General features: G+C 35.0%; 1 protein-coding gene across 11 annotated transcripts in view; it reads left to right on the top strand.

Annotated features, from left to right (window-relative positions):
* The window catches only part of ADD3 (adducin 3), a 116,348-nt gene that overhangs the window by 76,481 nt on the left and 15,740 nt on the right, over positions 1 to 24,127 (top strand). For all 11 annotated transcript variants that reach the window (XM_031461728.2, XM_031461724.2, XM_031461722.2 and 8 more), the window contains 2 exons: positions 12,153 to 12,376; positions 23,095 to 23,242. In XM_031461728.2, the coding sequence (XP_031317588.2) occupies positions 12,182 to 12,376; positions 23,095 to 23,242 (343 nt within the window). In that variant the 5' untranslated portion in view covers positions 12,153 to 12,181. The remainder of the gene's footprint in view (positions 1 to 12,152; positions 12,377 to 23,094; positions 23,243 to 24,127) is intronic.

Here is a 24,127-nt window from a genome sequence, read left to right on the forward strand (position 1 = left end):
TATTTTATACATAGTAGTTTGTATCTCTTAATCCCACACCCCTAGTTTTCCCCTCTCCCCTTCCATCTCCCCATTAGTAACCACGAGTTTTTCTGTATCTGTGAGTCTGTTGTTTGCATATACATTCATTTGAGATTTTTTTTTTAAGATTCCACATATAAGTGATTTCACACAGTATTTGTTTGCATGTAGTTCCTCTTTCTTTGGAACTCAAAATTGTGTGGAATACTCCATGATACTTTATATTATTCATCTTTGCCTACCGCATTACGCTTCTTGGTCTGCGCATCTCCTAATACTCCTTGTCCTTATGTATCTTATTTATCTGGTTTGCTAAGTACCGATAGAAAGGAAGACCAAGTATATAGGGTGACAGATTATGAGGCAGCAATATTGTGTTGCAGAAAGAGCCTTGCACTAGAAGAACTTAGATTGCTCTGTTGATGTTAGGTATATGATCTTGGGCATATCTCTGTATGAAGACCTTTTTCATTAGTTATCTAATTGAGAAAACAAGAGATCTGGAGTGAATGTGGAAAGGTAGATCCTTAATTTACTGGTGATATGTTAGTGGATACTTCCTAATCTCAAAAAATCTAGTTACTTAAAATGTGTTTCTTGGATATTTAAGTCAAGCAGATCACCACTATACAACTACCTCATTTGTACATCTATTTTTCTGTGCATCCTGGACAGACAGACAGTTGTAACATTAAGCTCAGTGATAAGCACTAGAATTTTTAACCTTTCCTTTCAGCCTGAGCCTATTCCTCTCACTCAATAGTATTTATAAAATAACTGTGCAAGCTGTGTATGGTGGGCCTTGTTTTTTTTTTTCCCCTTATATTTCATTGGAGGAGTAAATTTTGCTCTTCAGGCAATCTGTGAATGACATGGTAATGCTAATAAGTGTCATTATTATTTCATAACACTATTTGATACTTGAGCATTATAGCTTTAGAAAAATCACTCAACACTTCTGAGTATAATTTTCCCTCATCTGTAAATGTGATCCTTGAATCTAGTCTGAAATATTCCAAGAGAGCTCTCAGAATCAATAGCCATTATAGCAATAAAATCCTAGTGCTTTGTTGGGTAATTAAATCTTCTTCTATTTGGACACTTAGAAAGTGCCATCTGTATTACTCAGTGCCAGTTTTAACATTTTTTTCTTGACTTTTGTGTACTAGTTCAGTTTTCCAAGTCTGTCAATTTCCATGTCAGTTGTATATAAGATCTTGGCTAGCAGTTGAAAGTAGTTCATGTCTTTTACAATTTAAAATGAGTAAAATTTCACTGATCAATCTGAGGATGTGGCTTGTCGTAGTATATGCAGAGTCCAAGTTGTTTTCTAGAATTTTAAATACCTTCACAATTTTATAGTAACTTTCATTAAAAAAAAAAACAAAACTAACTCAAAAAACCAGTATTTGTTGTTACTGTTTTTAACCAAATTTGCTGCTTTGAAGTCTTGGTGTATCTTTGATGATTATTTTAAATATGAAACAATAGGCCTGGTACTTGAAAGTACAGCCATATTTTTGCTTGTGTTCTAGAGAAAGCTGTTAAAACTGCTAAGAATTTCAAGTTTGGAAAGACTTTTTATAAGTAATAACTTTTCATAAGATTGTTTTTACCATTCCCAGCCTAGAAATAATACAAACCAGATTGATTTGGAAGGAGTTGTGATACAGTAAAATAACTCAGTTCAGCCTCCACTGTGGAGTTCTCTGCCATTGTGGGGACTACAAACATAAGCAACGAAATCTCAAAAATTGAACTAGAAGTAGATACGAGTCAAGAAAAATGAAAAAAAAAAAAACTGGCAATGAGTAATACACATGGTACTTTCTAATTGAGAAGAATTTAGTTACCCTACAAAATACTAGAATCTTATTGCTTATAACCTACTATAAACATTTCTTTAAAAAAAAAAATTAAGGAATCGTTTCTTATTGCCTTCCGTCTCTCCAGCACATATTTACTCCCCACCCCGGCACATACTTTCTACTTCCCATCTGACCGTGGACTTAGAGTTCCTACGGCACTGTTTTTCAAACTGTAGATCACAACTTATTGGTAGATCATGAATCTACTTGACCAGCATTTTTTTTAATGAATAGATTAAAATAGAAAGTATCAGAATGTACCGTTACAGTAAGGGAAAGAAACACATCCTGAATTTATTTCAGTTTTATAGCTCATGTGTTTGTATGTGATTCCAATATTAAATGTATTTCTTATTAGGGATTGTCATTTTTGAAAGTTCAAAAGCCGTCATTCTTGAGTGTTTCACCTAATTGTATCTTGAACCTGATGTTCTTTAAACGTACATATTGGATAGTTACTGCATAAATATTTGGATAAGATTTTTAAAGCTAGAATTTTGTTTATGCTTGATGCCTTGTTTCCAATCTGCATGGCCAGAGGAAAACCTGCAGTGTTAACAAGTTTATAACATTACTTTTTTAAAAATTTGTTTTCTGCATCATTTTCAATTCAAAGAACACTGTAAAAAGTCTAATTTTTTACCCCAGTGGAATTCATACTGGTTTGCACTGATGTTTATATTGCTCTGAAGTACTAGAAAGCATGACTGGGTATATGCAGTATTAAAAATAGGGTTGGTTAATTTTAAAGAAGAGCCTTGGAAGCAGAAATATTTAGGCTTAGGATTAGCTGTTCAAGGTTAAGAGGAACTAGAATCTACCACTTAATTTCCTTAAAACACCCTTCCTTAGGGGGCAGTATATAAAGATGCCTGACTCCCTTCCAAGTCCTGGCAAATTCTGGTACTTTTTCTTCTTGAGCCTCTGTAGAACCTTTCCAACCCATCAGTACCACCCAATAGCTGGAATTGGCGTTTGAAAAGAAACTTCTAGCTACCCTTGCCTGAGTCTGGGTTGTGATTAAGACCGTGGGCTTTAGAGACCAACAGACTAGATTTAAATCCCTGGTCCACCACTTGCTAACTCTTGGACCTGAAACAAGTTACTTCTCAGTGACTTTATTTCCTCATCTGTAAAACGGAGATAATATTTACCTCATAGGTGGTATTTCAAGTCCAGTAGCTAGCACATAGTAAGAGCTTAGTAACTGATAGTTGTTTTTAAATGCTGTGATGACCCATCACTAAAGTAAGGAATACCTAGTTATTGTTGGAAAATCTCTTGCTATTATGATTACCAAATTATATCAAGATTCCTTATCTGCCTCATTATGGTACTAGATCAGGGGATACCAGCAGGATCATGTGATGTAGAACTAGGAAAATCTGAAGGGTCTTTTGAGATGGCCCTTTAATTTCACAGTTGATCATGGTAACTTAATGATGTAATTACTTATTTACTTCTTTGTTTTCCTCACTAGACTGCAAACCTCAGGAAGAACTATGTCGTATTTGCTGTTTTATCTCCACATACTAGGACCTTGGCGGATAGTAGATGCTCAGACACTTACTGAATGAATGTTCCATAGTTCCTCTGAGGTCACATAGCACTTGGGGGAAATGCTGAGACTTGAGTCCTGGTTTCTTTATCCTCAGTCCAGTACTCTGCACCATTCTGCATTCTTGTTGAAAGGATTACATTCAAGGACATTTTTAGCATATAACTAAAAGGTTTTTAGTCTGATAATCAGATAAAGCTCCTAGAACATTTTTACTATATTTAACTAAGTGAAAATTTCTTATAGAAAATAATCGTTTTTAAATTGATCTCACCACAACAAGATTTTTTTGAACTTCCTTAACAAAGCCAACAATTGAGTTAATGTTTCCACTTGCTGTGTCCCCTGGCTTATAAAGACTGGTACTGAAACCTAAACAGTATCCATTAAATGCTTTTAAAAAATATTTTATTTTGTCTCCTAGGGACTTTATATTTTAACTGTTCTTACTTGAGTAAACTGTTATGTAACCAGATTTTAAGTTCCAAAAGTTGTTCTAGACTAATTGTCATGAAAAGTATTTTGCAATAACCAGTTGATGCTACTAGGATGTATGCATTTTTATTCAAATGCAATTTAGTTACATTGACAGAACTGCTTTAAAATATCTTCTGGTGCAGAAAATATTTAAAAATAGCCACAATATAAGCTTTATTCTTTCTGTAGAGTTGATCACATTCTTACGTGAAATAGAAACTATAAGCTTGACTTCTTCCATTACTGTGGAATGGCCCTTTAAAAATAAATGTTTTAAAATTTAAGATAATTGTAGATTTGCATGCAATTATAAGAATTAATACAGAGAGATCCTGTGTTCCCGTCATCCACTTTCCCCTAGTGGTAACATCTTATAAAACCATACTGTAATATCACAATCAGGATATTGACATTGCTGTAATCCACTGCTTATTCAGATATTCCCAGCCTGTGCAGTTTTTTCACATGTGTATGTTCATGTATCCACCACCATAGTCAAGATATAGAAGGGTTCCATACCACAAAGACCCCTCTTATAACCATACCTGCCTCCCTCCCTGCTGTATCCCCCTCCCTCTCTCTGGAGCATACTCCTTCCCAACTCCTGGCAACCACTAATCTATTCCTCACTTCCGTAATTTTGCATATGAAGGATATTGTATAAATGGAATCATGCTGTATGTAACCTTTTGGATTGGCAATTTATTTACAATAGTGTGTATCTAATTCATTCCATTTTTTTATATTTATAATATTCCATAGTATGGAAAAGCCATAGTTTGTTTCATCATTCACCTGTTGAAGGACATCTAGATTATTTCTAGTCTGTTATAAATAAAGCTACTATGAACACTTGTGTATGGATTGTATGAACATGTTTTGTTTTTCTGGGTTAAATGACCAGAAGAGCAATTGCTGGCTCATATAGTAGTTGCATATTCAGTTTTTTTAAGAAAATGCCAAACTGCTAGAGTTGCTGGACCATTTTATATTCCCACTAGCAATATATGAAGGATCCAGTTTCTCTGCAGCCTCTCCAGCATTGGAGATTATCATTATTTTTTGTTGTTGCTTTAGTCATTCTGGGACCAGTGTAATAATTCATGATTTTAATTTGTGTTTCCATTGACTAATGATGTTAAACATCTTTTCATGTGCTTTTCTATAATGGATCCTTTTCAGTGGAATGGATGTTCATGTCTTTTGCCCATTTTCTAGTTGAGTTTTTGTTTGTTTTTTACTGTTGAGTTTTGAGAGTTGTGTATTATGCATGCTAGTCCTTTGTCAGATGTGTGGTTTGCAAATATTTTCTTGTGTTCTGTAGCTTGTCTTTTTATCCTCTTAACAGAGTCTTTTGCAGATACACATTTAAAATTTTGATGAAGTTCAATTTATCAGTTTTTCCTCTTGTGGCTCATGTTTTGGTGTCAAATCTATGAGCACTGCCTGAGCCTAGATCCTGAAGATTTTCTATTTTTTTCTAAAATTTTATAATTTCTATTTTGAGTTAATTTGGTCTATTTTGAGTTAATTTTTATCATAGTAAAATACATATAAATTTTACCATTTTAAAGTGTGTAATTCAGTGGTATTAAGTACATTCATCATGCTGTACAGCCATCACCATTGTCTAGATCCAGAGCTTTTTCATCATCTCAAACAGAAACTCAGTACCCGTCAAGTAGTCACTCTGCATTCCTCCCCCCAACCCTAGCCCCTGACAACCATCAGTCTGCTTTTTGTCTCATGGATTTGCCTATTCTGGATATTTCATATAAATGAAATCATACAGTAGATGGCTTTTTGTGTCTGGTTTCTTTCACTCAGCTAATGTTTTTGAGGTTCATTCATGTTGTAGATGTATCAGTACTTCATTTCTTTTATGGATGAATACCATTCCATTCTGTGGAAAACACCACACTTACTGTTTATCCACTCATCAGTTGAAGAACATTTGGGTTGTGTGTCTGCCTTTTGGCTATTCTGAATAGTACAGCTATGAACAGTTTATGTACAAGTTTTTATTTGAATACTTGTTTTCAATTCTTTTGGGTGTATACTTAGAAGTGAGTTAATTTTTTAATAAGGTGTGAAATAGATTGAGGTTCTCTTTTTTCTTTTTCCTTTGCCTATGGATGTACAATTTCATAACCATTTTTTGAAAAAGTTTTCTTGGAATGGCCATATTAAAGACTCTTTTTAAGCTTCTGGAGAATCACTAGAATTTCTGGACGTATACAGTAATTTTGAAGAAAAGCAAAAGAATTTACAGTGGAGTATTGTAAGGATAGTTTGGTAGGTTTTACTAGGATTTTCTTTATATTTGTGAAAGTTTAGGCTTGGATATTTCTATTACAGATAAAGCAGTTGTATTTTCTGTGAAAGAAACATTTAGATGATGATGGTAAGATAAACAGGTGAGTAATAGAGTTTTATTTCGTGGATGACAGGAAGCCATTTAAGATTTTAAGAAAGTCAGACATAATCAGATCAAATTAAAAGATGAAATTTAAGAACAATAACTCTTGATAGGATGGAATATGGGCTCTGGTCAGACAAGACTGCTGCAAAGATGTGGAAAGGTTTTCACATCTGTTTTAAATGAACTCACATGCATTTTCTGTGACATTCTGACTCGGGATCTTGAAAAACAATTTGAGAAAATCAGCCTCAGATTAATAAACCTGGGGCCATTTTGCATATACTGCTTATGAGTTGTTAGTTTTCCTTGAATTTACTCAAGCTCAAGGACCTAAAATCTTAACTCCTGAAACTAGCTTGAGGAGAAAACTTTTATTTAAAGAAGTCTACTTAGCTGCTATCTTTAGGGGCCTATTATTATTATTGCTCTTTTTCTTAGACTACTTTATTCCCCAGCTCCAGAAAAGAATGTTTTAACAGTAGTAGGTAACACAGGCTTAATTTCTTAGTCTCATTAAAACTGTTGAACTTCATACAAAATACTGTGAGAAAACCTCTGGGTCAACTTTTTAGTGAAGGAGAATAGAGTATATGTGTTAAAAAGTAACGGTTACTAATACTTCTTTAAAGTTTCACTTCGAAAACCCAATTTTTCAGACAGTTGATATTGTATAACCTGCTGAGAAATGGGAGGAAATAACTACTTTGCTTGCCTTATAGGTCTGTTAGGGAGCTTGCATTGCCTTCTAAGCAAGCGTGAAATTCACCTGTTTCTTTAAAACTCATAGACCTTTTCTTTATAAAAATAATGCAAGTTACCTGCAGGACTGACTTTTAACACCAAATTTTTGAGCAACATTGCTCCTATAAGATGTGCTGTTTATTCCAGTGCTAACTGGCACATTGCTGTTTCCCTGGCCTATACCTTCTTTAGTGTGAGAAAATGTTACATTCTCGAGGAAGCTTCCCCTTGTGATGGGTAGAATCCTTTTCACTGGGTTATGGGAACCTTTGAACAACTGTGCTAGGAGCTCCCAGAAAGATTTGATTCAACATCTCATCCAAACCTCTAGTACAGGGCCTGGCATATGGGAGACGCTCAGTAAATATTTTTTTGAAGGAAGGAAGACCTCTAACATGTATTTATCTACAGCAAGTTATTTTACTGTGAGTACTTTGGGTGGTGGGGGGAGGGACCTTTTTATCATTTCAGACTAATTTAGGAATTTTTTATAAGCATAGAAATCACTTATTTTTATATTGTATAAGCAAATTTATTAGGTTCAGTAAAAATTATTTAGTATTTTCTATTTGGTATCATAAGCTTCCAGAAAGGTATCTGGTGTTAGGTGTCCTATTAGTAACTATATAATTAAGGTATAAGTGATATAACATTGTATATGTTTAAGGTGTATAATGTGATGATTGGATACATGTACAGTAAAATAATTACCACAATAAGGTTAGTTAACACAACCTTTACTTCACATACTGATTTTGTTGTGGTGGTGGTGAGAACATTAAAGCTCTATTCTAATAGCATCTTTCAACTGTATCATATGGTATTGTTAACTGTGGTCACCATGCTGTACCTTAGATCCCCAGAACTTACTCATCTTATAACTGAAAGTTTGTACCCTTTGACCTACATCTCACCATTTCTCCCACCCCTCAGCCCCTGACAACTACCATTCTACTCTCTATTTCTATGAGTTTGATGTTTTTAGATTCTATATATGAGTGAAATCATACAGTGTTTGTCTGTGTCTGTCTGACTTACTTCACTCAGCATAATGCCGTCAAGGTCCATCCATGTTGCTGCAAATGGGAGAGAATTTCCGTTACTTATGGCTGAATAGTATTCCTCTGTGTGTGTGTGTGTGTGTGTGTGTGTGTGTCACATTTTCTTTATCCAGACATCTGTGGATGGGCACTTAGGTTGTTTCCATGTCTTGGCTGTTGTAAATAATGCTGAAAGCATCTCATATTTTTTCTGAATTCTGTTTATGTTCAGATAATCTTGTGGATCCTAAGTGTTTTGCAGGCTTGGCAGTAACAGTTCAGTCGGTTGGTCTGCAAAATTGCAGATAATCAGTTGTGGCTTATTGGTTTAAAATCTGTGTAAAACTCTTATTCTTGAGCAGCTATGTATAGAAGAGCACCTAAATGACAAGCTATTATTCATATTCTTTATTTCTATATATTTAATATATATTCCCAAGTCTTATTCCAAGTACATAAAACTTTGAAATTTCTTACATTACCAAGTCATACTAAATAATGAGCTTTTGAAGTTTTTAAAAAGTGAGAATGTTTTGAGTCATTTCTAATCTTATTTCCCCTTTTTGGTGTCATTTCCTCAGTTTTGACAGAGTCTTATAAACTCCCAATTGCTTAATATTCAGGACAGAATGTAGGCAAAAAGTCTAAAAATTTTGTATCCCTCTTATGTTTTACGATGTGAAATAGTATGTGTCATTGTAAAGTGGACTAGGAGACAGAAATTGTGGTTTTGAATATTGCCTATGACATAAACAGTGCAATTTTTGGCAAGATGTTTAATCCATTGAACCTCCAGATTATTAACCTCTATCTCATTGTGTAGTTGCAAAAATAAGATAGAAAGATGTAAGAGCATGATGTAAAATTATAACTGTTAACGTATATATAATATGTTCTTTTATTTTTAAAATGGATGGTTAAATGTATTTTCCTCTTTGCCATACTCATCTAAAAATGCATTCATCAAGAGTTCTTTAAACTCTGAGCTTTTGCTTATTGATGTTTCTGTTGTCAATTTCTTAAACCAATGCTGAGACAGCAAAATAAATCTACCACCACAGTTCCTTGCTTTTTGCTGTTTTTTTTTTAACTTCTTTTTTTTTTAAACATTTTTGAGTTATAATCATTTTACAATGTTGTTTCAAATTCCAGTGTAGAGCACAATTTTGCTTTTTGCTGTGTTTTAATAAAATTAGTTTATAAACATTAGCAAATTCAGTTAGACACAAGCTAATTATCTAACTATTCTCCACGAGGCCAAACAATGCTTTGGGGATTGAGGAACAGGTTACATCCAACTAAAGGCAACATTTGTGGATTGTCTTTAAAAAATGACTTAAGAAACCAATGACCTAGTGCGGTAAACTTAAAATAGAATTGATTTTTGTTAATTGATGCCCATTTATTAAGTGCCCACTTAGTCTATACTTGGCCAAGTCAGCATGACATTTACTAATACATGTGAGTCTGTTTGCTTTTTAAAACACTTTAATTCTCTTTGAATTTTATCTGTTAGTAATAAACTATTTTAAGGAGTTCGAAGGGACTTGTAAACAGCTTCTAAGAAAGTTAGGTTCCAGATTGGTTAGATTTTGAAACTGCTGATAACCCAGATGGAGATGAAAAAAGAAGTTTCTTACATTTGGTGCTCTGTGCACCACATTTTTGGATAATAGCAAGATGATGATAAATACAATAGGTTAGTAAGCCAAGCTAGTAACAGTGTAGCAAAATCTAATTTTTGAAGAATATAATATGGCCAATATTTCCATTAGTAGTGGATGTTATATAAAGAAAAGAGACACCTATAATGATCAGATACTCATTCTTTATTTGAATGTAATGAATTCAGATTTGGAAGATTCAATTATACAAAAGCTCATTTTTTATATTTCTAACATTGATAGTTGCTTTCTAGTCATAAAATCAAAATTTCATTAAAACCATATGATATAAAATGTTTTTAACCATATTTCATGAATTTGGGGAGGTAGTACACTAAAATAATTTAGGTAGCTTATAAAATGTTGTATATGAGATTGGCATTGGCAAGTAGAAGACAGAACAGTTGTAACATAATTTGAAAAAAATATTTTTTAACATTTTTATTGATTTATAATAATTTTACAATGTTGTGTCAAATTCCAGTGTAGAGCACAATTTTTCAGTTATACATGAATATATATATGTTCATTGCCACACTTTTTTCTCTGTGAGCTGCCATAAGATCTTGTGTATACTTCCCTGTGCTATACAGTATTTTTAACAGAATAAGTTTACATTTCCAGGACAAAAATTAATTCAATAAGTTTTATGTTTTATAATGAGCTTCCTGAGACTAAGTTGGGTCAAGGCAGCTTTAGAGATGAACTCTACCAGAGGAAACTTTTTAGAGACAAATCCAGTAACCTCACTGGTTGTCACTGTGTTTAAAAGATGAGACCAGATGTCTCTGGTCTTTATTAGGGATTCAGATCCCTAAGAAGAAGGTGGTCTTTGCTTTTTCCCTTCTGGATCTATTTAGAAAAGTGTTCTGCTGGGAGGGACTCAAGCTGTTGAAGAATCTGCAGTTTCAGGTTGACAGAAATTTCTCTCTCCTTAGTTTTCTACATAAATAGAAAAAAAAATACTTGGAATGTTTTACATTTAACTTTCCTTATTATGAAGTAATTCTTCCCACCAGGCAAATAATCCGTTGATGAATAAATACCATTTTGTAGTCAGAATGGTTTTTTCTGTTACCCAATCATTTATATTCAACAGATTGTATTTGTCACCACCTGTAGTGAAAATTGTGTTAAAGCAAAACCATCTTTACAATTTCTTTTTAAAAATTTGTTTCCTTTTCTTCCTTGTTGCACATTTTTGTATTTTCTATATTCATTTCAAAAGAACAGCCAGGTAAAGGGAAATGCTAAGCATTGGTGCCCTGTTCTTTTGATTTAGGCTTATGCCACATCACTTCTGCAAGCTGGAGGAAGCACTCCTTTAGTGTGCAGTGACGGTTCCTCTCTGCTAGGTCAGCGGCACTCTAAGTGTGGTCCGGGATCAGTCTGCAGAGTATGATATTAAGTGTTTAGAAACTTCTTGCAGTGTGACATTGCCATGACATCTAAGACATTATTTTGTATTTTACAAAAAATATTGGTCCACAGCAAAGTGGAGAATGTTCTTTACCACTGAGAATTTGAGAAGCACTGGGTTAGATGACTTCATCACTTTTTAACACTAGCCGGCACAAACTGTGGGTGGGGTGTGAATGTTAAATGACTGTCCTGTTGATCTAGCTATCATTGGTTGATGGTTAGGTGCTCATCTATAGCAAAGCCCAAATGAATTTGTTTCCCTGGCATAAAATCAGGGATTATCCTAAGTGTCAGTAATAATTAAGTGAATCAGCTATTCCTTTAATTAAGTGAAAAGGCTATTCTGAATAGCTTTTTATTGTTTCTTACTTGGATTTGAAGCACTATCTGCCAAAGTTAAATAGTCTGGCAGTCTTAATAATTCCTATATTTTTCCCAGGAAGTTATCGCATCATTTGAAAAATTTAAAGTTGTGTTTCTGTCATATGTTAGTAAATTACATTCACTGTAAAATATAGTGGTCATTAAATATGGCCAAAGTTTAATCTAACAAAAGCATAAGTAAGAGAGAAAAGAGAAGCTCCTCTAATGGTAATCACCTAATTGTGAAATTTTGCCATCGTAGGTGTGACCTTTTACTTTTGGATATTTTGATCATTGCTTTTTTAAAAAGTTCATTCAGCAGTTGATAGCATTATTATAATTGAACCACAAGTTTCCACTAGCTCTGAAAATACCAATTTCCAACTTAGCATTATAATCTAAGGTATTTTTACCTTAATAAAAAATTATTCTAATATTTTTTGAGAAGCTGCCTTTTAGAGAAAGTTGCCACTGCTACTCTGAGGGCAAAAAAAAAATGTTGTACTAGATCCATGTAAAATTTGAATTTAATAGTGAATTTTTTAAGAATGTCCTACTTTGTGTTTATTAATGCAGATAACAAGGGGAATCAGCAGGCTTGAAGCATGAGTTCAGATGCCAGCCAAGACGTGGTCACTACTCCTCCTCCTCCCAGCATGCCTCACAAAGAGAGGTATTTTGACCGCATCAATGAAAATGACCCAGAATACATTAGGGAGAGGAACATGTCTCCTGACCTACGACAAGACTTCAATATGATGGAGCAGAGGAAACGAGTTACTCAGATCTTGCAAAGCCCGGTGAGTCGAAATAATTAAAGGCTATAATTTTTCTTCCTCTTTGTAAACCTTGATATATTGAGGTAGGAGGTATCTTAAACTACTCCCAGGTTAGAAGAGGGGTGAGGAAGAGTGACTAATTGCCTCCTGTCTTCCAGAGGTAAAATAAGCACCTGATTTGTAAATTTAATTTGCAAGGCTTTAATAACAGACTAGTATTGTCTTGGTGGCGTAAATTTTCTCGAGTGATTTCTGAGTGTAATGTTTCGTTAAAGGAGGACAAAAGATGCTACTGAAATCAAGAACCAATTCAGACTTAATATCTGTGAAGAAAAGAAAGGTGTGAGTGAAGTGTTAGGAACCAAGAAATGAGTTAGATACACCCCATGCACATATTTTCTTCTTCCTTTGGGTTTCTTGACACTCAGAGCAGCATAGGAGGACTTGAGGTTTGTGAGGATGTCTGTGATTTGGCAGTTTAATGTTACATACACCTAATGTAGGTACACATATATGCATACACACCAAACTAGATTAGACATGGATTCTAAACTTAAGCTGAAAATTCTGTCTGCGCAGTAACATCCAGACTTTGTAAATCATATTCAAGTGATTTGTTAGTTTCTTATAAACCTTTAGTGGGATTGTAAAGGTCACAGATAAGGGATGGAAAATAAGAGAACAGCTTGATTTAAGATGCAGAATGAGTTCATAACTTTATATATAATGAAGATCATGGGCCCCTTAAGGCCGAGTTCAGCATACATAGACACATGATGCCCAGGTTAGAGCTATATTAGATTTCCAACTTAGGTACTAAAATAAGCACCAAGACATAGAATTGCCTGAGGTGACCCTGATAAATCATTTTTGTTGTACCCTTGTGAATTTAATCACAGAGGTTGAGTCCAAAGCCAAAGGGGAATTCCACTCTCGAGTAATTCTCCTGTACCAGTGGCCTGGATAAAAGCAAGTACAAGTTATAAAAGCAGTGCAAGCTTTGAGGAACTTGTATAGCTTAAATGTAAAGCTGTCTTTTAAATAAACCCTTAAAGAAACCTTTTTCCAGTGGAAAGGAGATTAACTAGAAAATTCATCATGAGAGAGTAAATGTTCAGTGCCTCTTTTATGCAGACAGGTTTCTATCTTTTTAAATACTTAAAGGGCTTGTTAATTATTTGGATCAAAATAAATATATTTCCTTCTCTAAAGAAACCCCACTTTGAAGAACTAACTCATTAGCCAAAGGATAATGGTGATATGTAGAATAAAGTAACTGAAGGGATGAGATAAAGTTCAGATTTTGTTCAAGATTATTAAATATTGAGTTTTCTTTGGGAAGTGCCCCAAAAAGGACCATTCAACTCAAGCTAAAGTTTGAAAAGTACTAAACTACATTTCTGTGCCAAGGTTTTTGTTTTATAATTTCCCCATTAAACTAAAGACAGAATAACTGTGAGTAGATGACTTTTTTTTTTTTTTTTTTGTACTGTGTATTGCCATTTAGTTTAAAAGTATTGGTTTTACTTATGCCCTGGGGAGCTTAATGAAATAATGGGAAAGAGCAGGCATATAGATTGTCATTTCCATATTCATGTAGCAAGGGTGATAATTTTCAACCCAGAGAAGCAGAGAAGATTTTAAAGAATTGTGGATTGATCATTTTTCCCCTAGATCTTTGCTAGTGAATTTAAAATCTTATTTGTGAAAGACTTGGAAAAGTATATATATTTTGTCTTTCTGCCATGTTTTAGGACAATGGTTTTCAAATTTCTCTTAATACAACAAAGTTTCTACAAAAGGAAATGATATATAGTGGCCTCCTGCTAAATAACAATTACCCGCAAAACTTAGCAGGTTAAAACAACAAGCTTTATCGTCTCATCATTTCTGTGGGTCACAAATTCAGGAGCAACTTAGCTGAGTGGTTCCGGCTTCAGGTCTCTCATGAAGTTGCAGCCAAGACATTAGTCAGGGTTGCTGTCATCTGAAGGCTTGGCTGGGGTGGAGGTTTTCACTCTGAAGATGGGTCACTCACATGGATGTTGGCAAAAGGCCACTGTTCCTTGCCACATGGACCTTTACCTGGGGTTGTTTGAGTGTTCTCCCCAAAGCAAGTATCTGAGAGCAAAGTGGGGCTCCCTTTTATGACCTAATCTCAGACAATAAACACCATAATTTTCAACATATTTATTAGCTAGAAGTAAGTCACTATGTTCAGTCACTATTAAGCTTCACCTTTTGAGAGGAAGATTGTCCACTCTCTGATCACAATTTATTTTAAAAGCACCACATTCTGCCACAGCTTATTTACCTTCCTTCCACATGCAAAACACACTCTCCTAACATCCCATTAATTTTATCCCATTACAGCATTAGCCTGAATCTAGAATATCATCATCTAAATCTGTTCCAGGTACAGATGATACTTCTCAGGGGTAATTTCTTAAGTATGACTCCTTAAATACAGTTCCTCTCAATCTATAGACCTGAGAACTAAAAAGACAATTTTTCTGCCCCCATGCACATCTAGTGGTTGGACAGGCAAAGATAGCTGCTGTAGACATCCATGTTCAAAAAGGGGGGAAACCGGGGGTACAAAGGAGTCACTGCTCCATAGCAGTTCTGAAATTCATCTGGGCAAATGTTTGGGAGTTCCCTTGATGAAGACTCAGTTTTTCTACTTAGTAGAGATGAGTCTCCCTAGCTCTTGGCTCTGCCCTATGGGCTTTTGGTTCCACCATCTGAATCATCCTTCCTTTTCCTTGAAAGAGCCTGTATTTGCAACTGTGTGTTTTTCTCCCCCTACATTCAGCTTGTAGAGGTTTTGGAGTTCAAAGACCTCTTCTTGTTCTGTCTTTGTTCCTTTAAGCCCAAGCTTGTAATGTTTCTGCAAATATAATTTTCTTAAATCTTTGTGGATCTCCTGTGAATACGAGGGTTTACTCTGTTAGACAAAACCCATAACCAATAAGGATCAAAGTCAAAGGTATTATTAATTTATGTTCATAAGAAACAAATTTGTAAGCCTCCTATTTAAAGTGCTGTGTTCATTTGGGAAGAAAAGAAATTAGGAGAGAAACTAATAAAAGCAAAATATAATACTTCTATTAAGTACTTTATATACCAGGCACCTATTATGTACCAAGTCCTATTTAATCCTCAGAACAAGTCTGTCAAAGAAATACTACTATCATCCCTAGTTTACAGATGAATAAACTGAAACTTAGAGGCATTAAATAACTTGCTGAAGTTTTTACAAGCTTAGTTAAATGGTGGGGTCTGGATTTAAACCCAAAGCTCATACCCTTAACCACTAGGCTGCACCATTGAAAGTATTCAATAACCATGAAAAATTCCACCCATATATTATTATTTCATTCTTCTTCGAATTCTGTTGCTCAAGTTAATTCAACCCAACTCAAGAAGAGGTTTGAATCATAAGACATTTTGATAACTATAAATTTGGATGACAAACAGCACCTTATTGCCTTGAGCTGAGAAAATAAGAGAAGAGCAGTTTGTCTCATCCTGACTCCCAGGTATTCTTTCTAGGAATTTCATGGCCTTTTGTCATTTTTTTTTAATTTAATAAAGTATTTGTCTTAGAAATCAAGTGCTGGTGAGTAAATTGGTTTACGTAGAAATTTTGTTAATGCACTAAAAAGAATCCATATACTTACATATATATACACAGACACAGACATATATATGATTGCCCTTGTCTCAGAATGAAATGTTCAGAGCAAACTTTTAGAACTAATGATGGGCCTCATCAAAGTTAAAGAAGCATTTAAGATGAAAACTGACAGCACGTTGTGCATAGTAGATATTTGGTAAATTATGAATACATGGATGGATGGCTGTATGAATAGCTGGATGGGCTTTGAGTCATTAAACATTTGAATGTTGTTCAGCCAGCTACTACTGAACTTGACTGCTTAAATGAAAAACAGTTGGTGGGTTTCAGAAAAAAGAATGAAAGTTCTTAAGCCGTATCACTACAGGAAACAATTCAGACAGGTTAACAGAAGTGTGTAATGTTACTCCGGAAGGTAAGACAACAGCAGTGTAGGTGGTGGTTGCTCAGGCATATGACACATTAGCATTTCTTAATAACAGGACAATGTAATGCTACAAGCTTCTTTTGAAGATAGGAGAAACTTTAAAGCCATATACATCTTAGAATACCACCATAATTAAGGCCTAAAATGTTAACAGATCACCTTAATTAGAATAGTTGGTCAAAATCACCATGGTTCATCTGGTCACTTTGGGAGTTTCAGATCCGAGTATTCTTTGTTAACTTTGTTTGCATTTTTATTATATACCAGCTTTAAGAAAATACATTATTCTAACCTTTAGCTTTCTATTAAGACACTTTTAGATACAGGAGAAAGACCAACCAGAAGAAAATTTGGTTTATTTGTTTTTTCTCCTTTTAACAGGGACCAGTGGTAATTTATTTCCAAATGAATACATTTCTTAATGGAGAAATTCTAAGTAAGTTTGTTATGCTCCTAATCCCACTTTAGGAGAGATCTAATAACATAATTGCAGGGTGCCTTGGGAGCGGCAAATCTGTAATCTGTTTTTCTTTTCACTCCAGTTTTTCTCTCTAGTAATTAGTATGAGGTTGAACATCCAGATGTGGATATTTAAAATCCATCTCTGATATGTATTAGTATTCTGTTACCTGATTTTCATGAGTTCTAAATCAGCCTGTGTAAATTTTTTTAGCCTTAACTAAAACAATCGCGTCAAGTCAGTTTCTTTTATTGGTATTCTTTTTCTGTGATTTAAAAATAAAAAATTTTTCACCTATTGCCACTTTCTCCTGAAAGTTCTCATCTTAGATGCAGAAGCCTTAAGATCTGCTATTTCAAATTACTCCTACTTTTGTTTTATAGTATATATGAATATGCATGTGCTTAAAGTATATTCTTACCTTACCTGAATCTCAAATCTCTGAATCTTTCGTGTTTTTACAAGTTTACTTTTATCCATACCTCTGTGAGTTCAGAATTTATAAGATCACTCCCTCAACATTGACAGAAGATATATAAAATAGAAGAGGGTGTGAGATTCAGAGAAGGGTTTTAAGGCACCCTTTCTCTAATTTAAACATTTTGTTTTTCACCTAGTGGTTTTCTTTAACCACACTTTTTTGGACATGTATTTGTTGAGAGAGCTGTCCCAGCTGTAATGTTCTGAGGACAAACCAAGTTTTAAGTAGGATTTTGTTTGAGCTCAAGAAAAACTTTTACAAAACTTACGGCTTTCTGTGAGGATTTATTTCTTATTAAAAAAAATGAATTTCTCCCATTAGATGATGGACAGGCCTTACACAGGAGAAATTTCTCGTTTAAGTAACAGGCTGATAAGACTGTTTTCTAGAGCTTCAGATTCCAGTGCTGGTAACCTATGAAATGGATCTTTGCCGTCATTAACTCAATTAGGATCAAGATCAGATTCTTTACTTATTCTTACCTTCTATCTAGGAAAATGAAAAGAAACTCTAACTTACAATTATAATACTTGAGCACTGAACTAGACACTCGGGGAGACTTTAAAAATGTAAAAAAGGCACAGTCCTAGCCATCAGATATTATGGTTTAGCAGAGTAGAAGAAATAGATCACAATCATAAGCGTAGTAACAGTGAGCAGAGGAGGAACGATCGATCACAATCGCAATATGTGTCATATAGGCAAATGTTAAAAGATTTCAAAGTGGGGTGAGAAGAGAAGAAATATGGAGATCCCTTCTAACTACAGTGATTAAAGTAAAGACTTCAAGGAGAAGGTGGAATTTAAGATGAGTGTTGAGTAAAGGTTGAGAATTCATTTGGTGGAGGAACAGCAGAACCAAGCATTTCCATTTGATGCTCACTGGAATGAGCAAGGATAGAAAAGTACAAGTTGTGATCAGAGCACGTGGTGGTAGTGGTACATACAGCCAGAAACTGACCTCACAGATTGCAGAGACCTGGAGTACCAGACTCTTGTGACCTAAATTAAGGGCCAGCCCATTTTCTCTTCATTTCCAGTTTAAACCTGTTTATATAAATTTTTATACATGCATATATGCATATAGTGCTTATTTTGGATCTGGGCTCACTGCCACCTGTTAGCTATATGACATTAGCAAACTCACTTAACTTGAGCCTCACTCTCCTTGTTGGTAAAAATGGACCTCATGCGATTGTTGTGACAGTTAAATGAAATAACATAAAAGCATGTAGTGCAGTGCCTAGCATATAGTAGGCAACAATTTTGGTGGAAATGTATATATAATGTTTTATGCAGTATTGCTAATTTAAAGCATTTTTATGCTTTTGTGACAACACTGAAGATTATAATTGTAGGTCATTAGACAGTATTTTAGTTTTTGAAGGTCTGAAAGCGTCTCTCACCCCGATGGCACTCTGACTTACTCATGCTGAAGTATTCAAGGTGTAACAACCCCCACTACCTCCTCTTCTCTGTTCTTCTGTGTCTGAGAAGGAAGACAATTTATGCTGTAAAACCACATATGTGTATGTGTTTAATCTTTCAACGTGACTTGTCTCTGGTGGAGACCTTAGGGAATTGTTGGTTTAATCTGACTTCAGAAGCCCGGCATGTGATCTTGCTGCCCTACTTCTAAATTAGTTTCTCATTCTACTTTGATGGGAGAATTCCAGGCTGCAAGATGGCAAGTACTCCAGGATCTGCTCTATAACTTTTTTTTTTTTTTTGCTTATCCATCATTACAACCGAATGCTCTAACCTAGCCTAAGATGTTTACTCGTGTTTCTGATCAGAGCACACCTGCTACCTTATTAGTTGTACAGGCGTACCTTGGAGAGATTGTGGGTTCAGTTCCAGACCCCTGCAATAAAACAACTATCACAGTAAAATGAGTCATGTGAAGTTTTGATTTCCCAGTGCGTGTAAAAGTTATGTTTACACTATATTGTAATCTGTTAAGTGTGCAATAGTGTTATGTCTGAAAAAACAATGTACATACCTTAATTTTAAAATAACGTTGTTGGAAAAATGGTGCTGATAGACTTGCTGCCACAAACCTTCAATTTGTTTAAAAAAAAAAAACTGTGATATCTGCAAAGCTCAATAAAGTGTGAAGCGCAATAAAATGAGATGTGCCTGTATTTGGCTTCAGTGATACAACTCATCTCTTGATAAAATTAGGCAAAGAGCCTGTGCCCAACTGAGAGTCTGAGATTTTAATCTTTATTCCAATTACCTGTTAGTTGTGCAACCATGAGCAAATCATTGCTTATCTCAGGACTTTGTTGTGAGATTCAAGTGAATCAACTGTAAAGGATTATTTTATCAGCATTGGATTTTAGTAGGAATATGATTGACTATCCATCATAAAGATAAGCAAAATTTTTATTCTTTTAATATAATATTTTAATGAAAGTGTAATAAGTTTATTGATAAATTTTTAAAACCAACTGAAACAATTTTATATCATTAGTAAATTTTACACTAACTTTTGTGGGTTAGGCACTTATCTGAACAATATTTCAAAAATATTTGAAACATTAATAAATGAGTAATAAATGTTCCTTACAAAAATGTTAAATCTTTTGAAATAGAAGAATTCATATCTTTTGAAGCACTGTCAACTACATAAAAAGTCTGGGGAAGTTTCACTTATTTTGAAAATTATTTTCTTCTATACAGCATAGACTATTTCACTAGCTTTAAAGGGGAAATTCATATTTTTCTCTTAATTGATTTCAGAAGGGCTTATACATTCCTTTGTGACCCTCATGGATCATCTCAAAGCTTTAGGATTGCACTCCCTATATTGTAGAATAAATGGAAGTGAAAACAGCATTGTCACTAATGAAAAAAAGCATTTGACCTGAATGCTTGCCTCTGACATTTATTAACTCTGTGACCTTGAACAGATTTTTCAGCCTTTCTTACTGAGCTCTCTCATTCCACCTGGTAGAAATTTCTCATCAGTTTCATAAATAGTTGTGATTCTCTTGAGCAACTAGTTTTTTTTTTTTTTTCCTAAAGCCTTTATAAATCAGCATACTAAGCAGATTGTCTCAATTTGTGTTGGCTGCTGGAGACTTTAGATAAAGTTTGGCCCATCTCTAGCAAATGATACAATTTTATAGTGTACACTTTGTATCTTAACCTCATTCTTGGCTCTGTCTAACCTCCTCAAGCATTTTTCTCTTTAGCTTGATTTTTCTTGCCTATATTGAATTTATTTTTGTGTCATTTTAATCTGTGCAATCTGCCTTAAATTATTCCTAGAATATGAGATGGGGCAGTCAATAAAATAAATAATGCCTACTTCTCAGAGCTATTATGATACATATACTAAGTTTTTGGGGTTTTTTTTTTTTACTGAATCAAAGAATATTGGGTATAGCTGCTTTGAACTATAAGTTTAAGGAAAAGGAAAGTTTAAACAGAGTTTGGTTTTGAAGAGAAGATAAAGTCTCAAAAGAGCAGATTGACCCATTGCCAAGTGTCTAGAAGTTTTCTGTAGTTTATATAAAGATAAATGAGTATATCTGGAAGATTCTTTTCTTTCCAGCCTTAAACATGGTAAAACACTCATGTTCTTCATCAGTATGAAGGTGTCCATCCATCTTCTATGCAGCTAACCATCGTTTTATGTTCACAGGGTCTTAGAAATGTATTAATGGAGTTTTCTGATAAATGTAATGTGTCTTTGTAGAGGATATTTTATATGATAACTTCTCTGGTTTAAATCATGTATTTAAATGAACTAGATCAAAGTCAATGGAATTAGATGTTTAGAATTTTTAAATTATGTTAAGGATTTACATTGAACAAGCCTTGAATTTGTAAAAGAAAAACCGTATTTAACTGGTGTAAACTGCTTCATGAACTCAGAATTGAAAAACTATATTTTTTACATTAATCACTCAAGCATCCATCTGCTGTGTAAGCAGAAAGTACACCATCTTCCTCTTGGAATTTCTGCTTTCCCCTAACTTGTCCCAAGAACTTTAGTGGCTTACATAGTCCAGAAAGGTTCATCAGGCTTCCATCTCTAAGGTGTGGTGTGTGATGTACACGTGTGTCTGCATCTGCAGAAGAGTCATGCCCAAGTCTGTTCAGTCCACCACTGCCACTGTCACAGGCCCTCCCTACCACATGGTGATGGTGTTGAAAACTTTGTCCAACAAAAGATGCAGGTTCACTGTTGACCCACATCTCTGTGCAGGCCACCATGATGAATCAGGGAAGAATGAGCTCCCTCTCTCTTCTGTGCTAAGCCCGGGTAGGGTATTCAATGGTGCCGCATGGTTGAGCTCCCAAGGTTACAGCTATTCGCTGTGTTAGCACTCAGCTCTTTCAGTTAATATCACAGATACCTTTCAGCTCTTGTTCTAAAAGCAACACAAGCATTGAGTCAGGACTGGTTTTAATATTTACTAGCACCTCATAGCCTCAGAACTGCAGTTCCCCTTTTCACTGTGAACTTCTATGCCATTACTTAAATTTTTTTAAAGAGTTCTTCTTTCTGAAAACCCTAAGATATTTAACCATCCCCTAAGCAAGGCTGCATCTAAGCAGCTGCTCCAGGAGATCTTACTCCCAGTCTTCGAAGAAGGCTACTGTCAGTGACTCGGAGAGCCACCCTTCTAAGGAGAATTTCCCGGTGATCCCCATGGTGTCCGTACCTACTCCTCTAGGAGGTAATGATTCCAAAGCCATTTTCTGCTTTCTCCCTCCTAGGTGAAATGGGAGTAAATTAAATTTAATTTTTAGCAGGGCATTCTACTACCCATGTACCCAATCTCAAAAGGAAGAGTGAGGTCTAGATGATTTATATTGCAAGAACCTTCGTGTTTAAAATGAATGAATATAGACAGAAGCAAGAGAATAAATGATGAATTTGATAAAATAAGTGTTGGTTGGATGTGATGGAAATACAAAAACAGCTATTTCAACTAATATGAAGGATTGAAAGATGTTTCAAATGATGAATCATATTAGCAACTCAAGGATTACTGGAATAGAGATTTTTCTCTTAATGTTCAGGATTTTTTTATATACACACTGTTCCTGCCACACACACACACACACACACACCACACCACACCACACCTAAAAAGAAAAGGTAACAGCAGAGTTCCAGAAGAGGAACATATAGTACCCAAAGTTAGGGGGGAAAGTTCTTTCTTTAGCACAGTGTTGCAGAAGGGGAGTAATAAGCTCTCAGCTCTTTACAAGTTTGCTTTCAGAGTTTATAGAGCTGAGGAATTGCCATGGAAATCATAAAATGGAGGCCATGATTTACTGTGTCTTCGTCAAGACTTGTGCTGTGAGTCACTGTAGTCAGACTCATGCCCCTTTCAGATAGGGGCGGGCGCTGCCCTAACCTAGCTGACGAGGTCTCTTCTTGCATCAGTCTGTATTTGGTGCTCTGGCTGCATGTTATTAACAGAGTTGCTTTTACCTGTACCTGTCTATTGTAGATGTTATAATAGTTTATTTTCTTTGAAATTAAAAATACCTAATGATTTTTCCTCCTCTGAAAACAAGCTTCTTGCTTTTTCTTCTAGTGTTTTAATTTTATTATTTTGTGTTTTCTGTTTGTTTTAAAATAGTATAGATGAAAGTTATTCCAGAGAGGAATGGGAAAGATTGATTATTTCAGAGCAAGTTATGTTTGGGTCGTTCTGCTCCAGGTAAGATGCATGTGCTCAGTGATAATTTTTGCGTATTACAGGCCTTTCGGGAAGACCTGGAATGCCTTATTCAAGAACAGATGAAGAAAGGCCACAATCCAACTGGATTACTAGCATTGCAACAGATTGCAGATTACATCATGGCCAATTCTTTTTCAGGCTTTACTTCACCTCCCCTCAGTACTTCAGGTCTGTAAAATTTTAAAAATTGTAATCTTATCTTTACTTTGAACACTGCACATCTCTAGCAGCATATTCTGCTCTGATTCAGTCCTTAAATTTATAACATCCAGTACTTAGAGTACAATAGTGTTAGTCTCGCTTACTTTTTCATCCCAACCAGACATTTACTAGACTTTGGAAGATTACAAAATAATTATAAAATGTGGCCCCTGCCCCAGATAAATGCATAGTTGAGTTGAGACATAACAATGAATGCACAAAAGATTAAAACTGCAAGATAACTGTAGAGGAAAAAATTACAAAGCAGCTCATAAGAAATTGCCTAATGACCTTTTCTAAGCCATCTTGCTGTAAACCCAGTGTTGAAATTGATTATTGGCTGAAGTGGACTGAGAGAACTTTATGGAAGTAGTGAGGCCTGAAGTAACCAGGCTTTAAAGGATGGAGCAGTTAGACCTTGGTCTAAAAGAGTTTAGGACATTTTATTTATTCAACAGTTCTTTGGTGAGAACACCAGTTTGGTTAACTGAACACTTTAAGGATACCAAGAATCATAAGGCATTGAGTTCAAGCTCAGTGAGATGTACAGAACTCACTGCGGTACTGGGGCAGGTGCCAGGCCATTAGGGACTACTTCATCTCCGAGATAAGGGGTTTTCTTTTCCCCTTTTTTTCTTTTCCTTCTCTTTCTTCCTATATTACTTCTTTTCTTTCTTCCTGATTAAAGGTTTATAAATAGGAGTTTGATGAATTCAAGTACTTCCCAAACAGAAGAGTAGCGTGAAAAGAGACATGATGGTTGCACTCTTAAGTGGATCAGAATGTTGGCACATACATACTGGCTAACAGATCTTTGAAAGAGTCCCAGTGTGAGTTATAAGTGCTTGAACT

The sequence above is a fragment of the Camelus dromedarius genome, chromosome 8, assembly GCF_036321535.1.
Source record: "Camelus dromedarius isolate mCamDro1 chromosome 8, mCamDro1.pat, whole genome shotgun sequence".
Lineage (NCBI taxonomy): Eukaryota > Metazoa > Chordata > Mammalia > Artiodactyla > Camelidae > Camelus > Camelus dromedarius.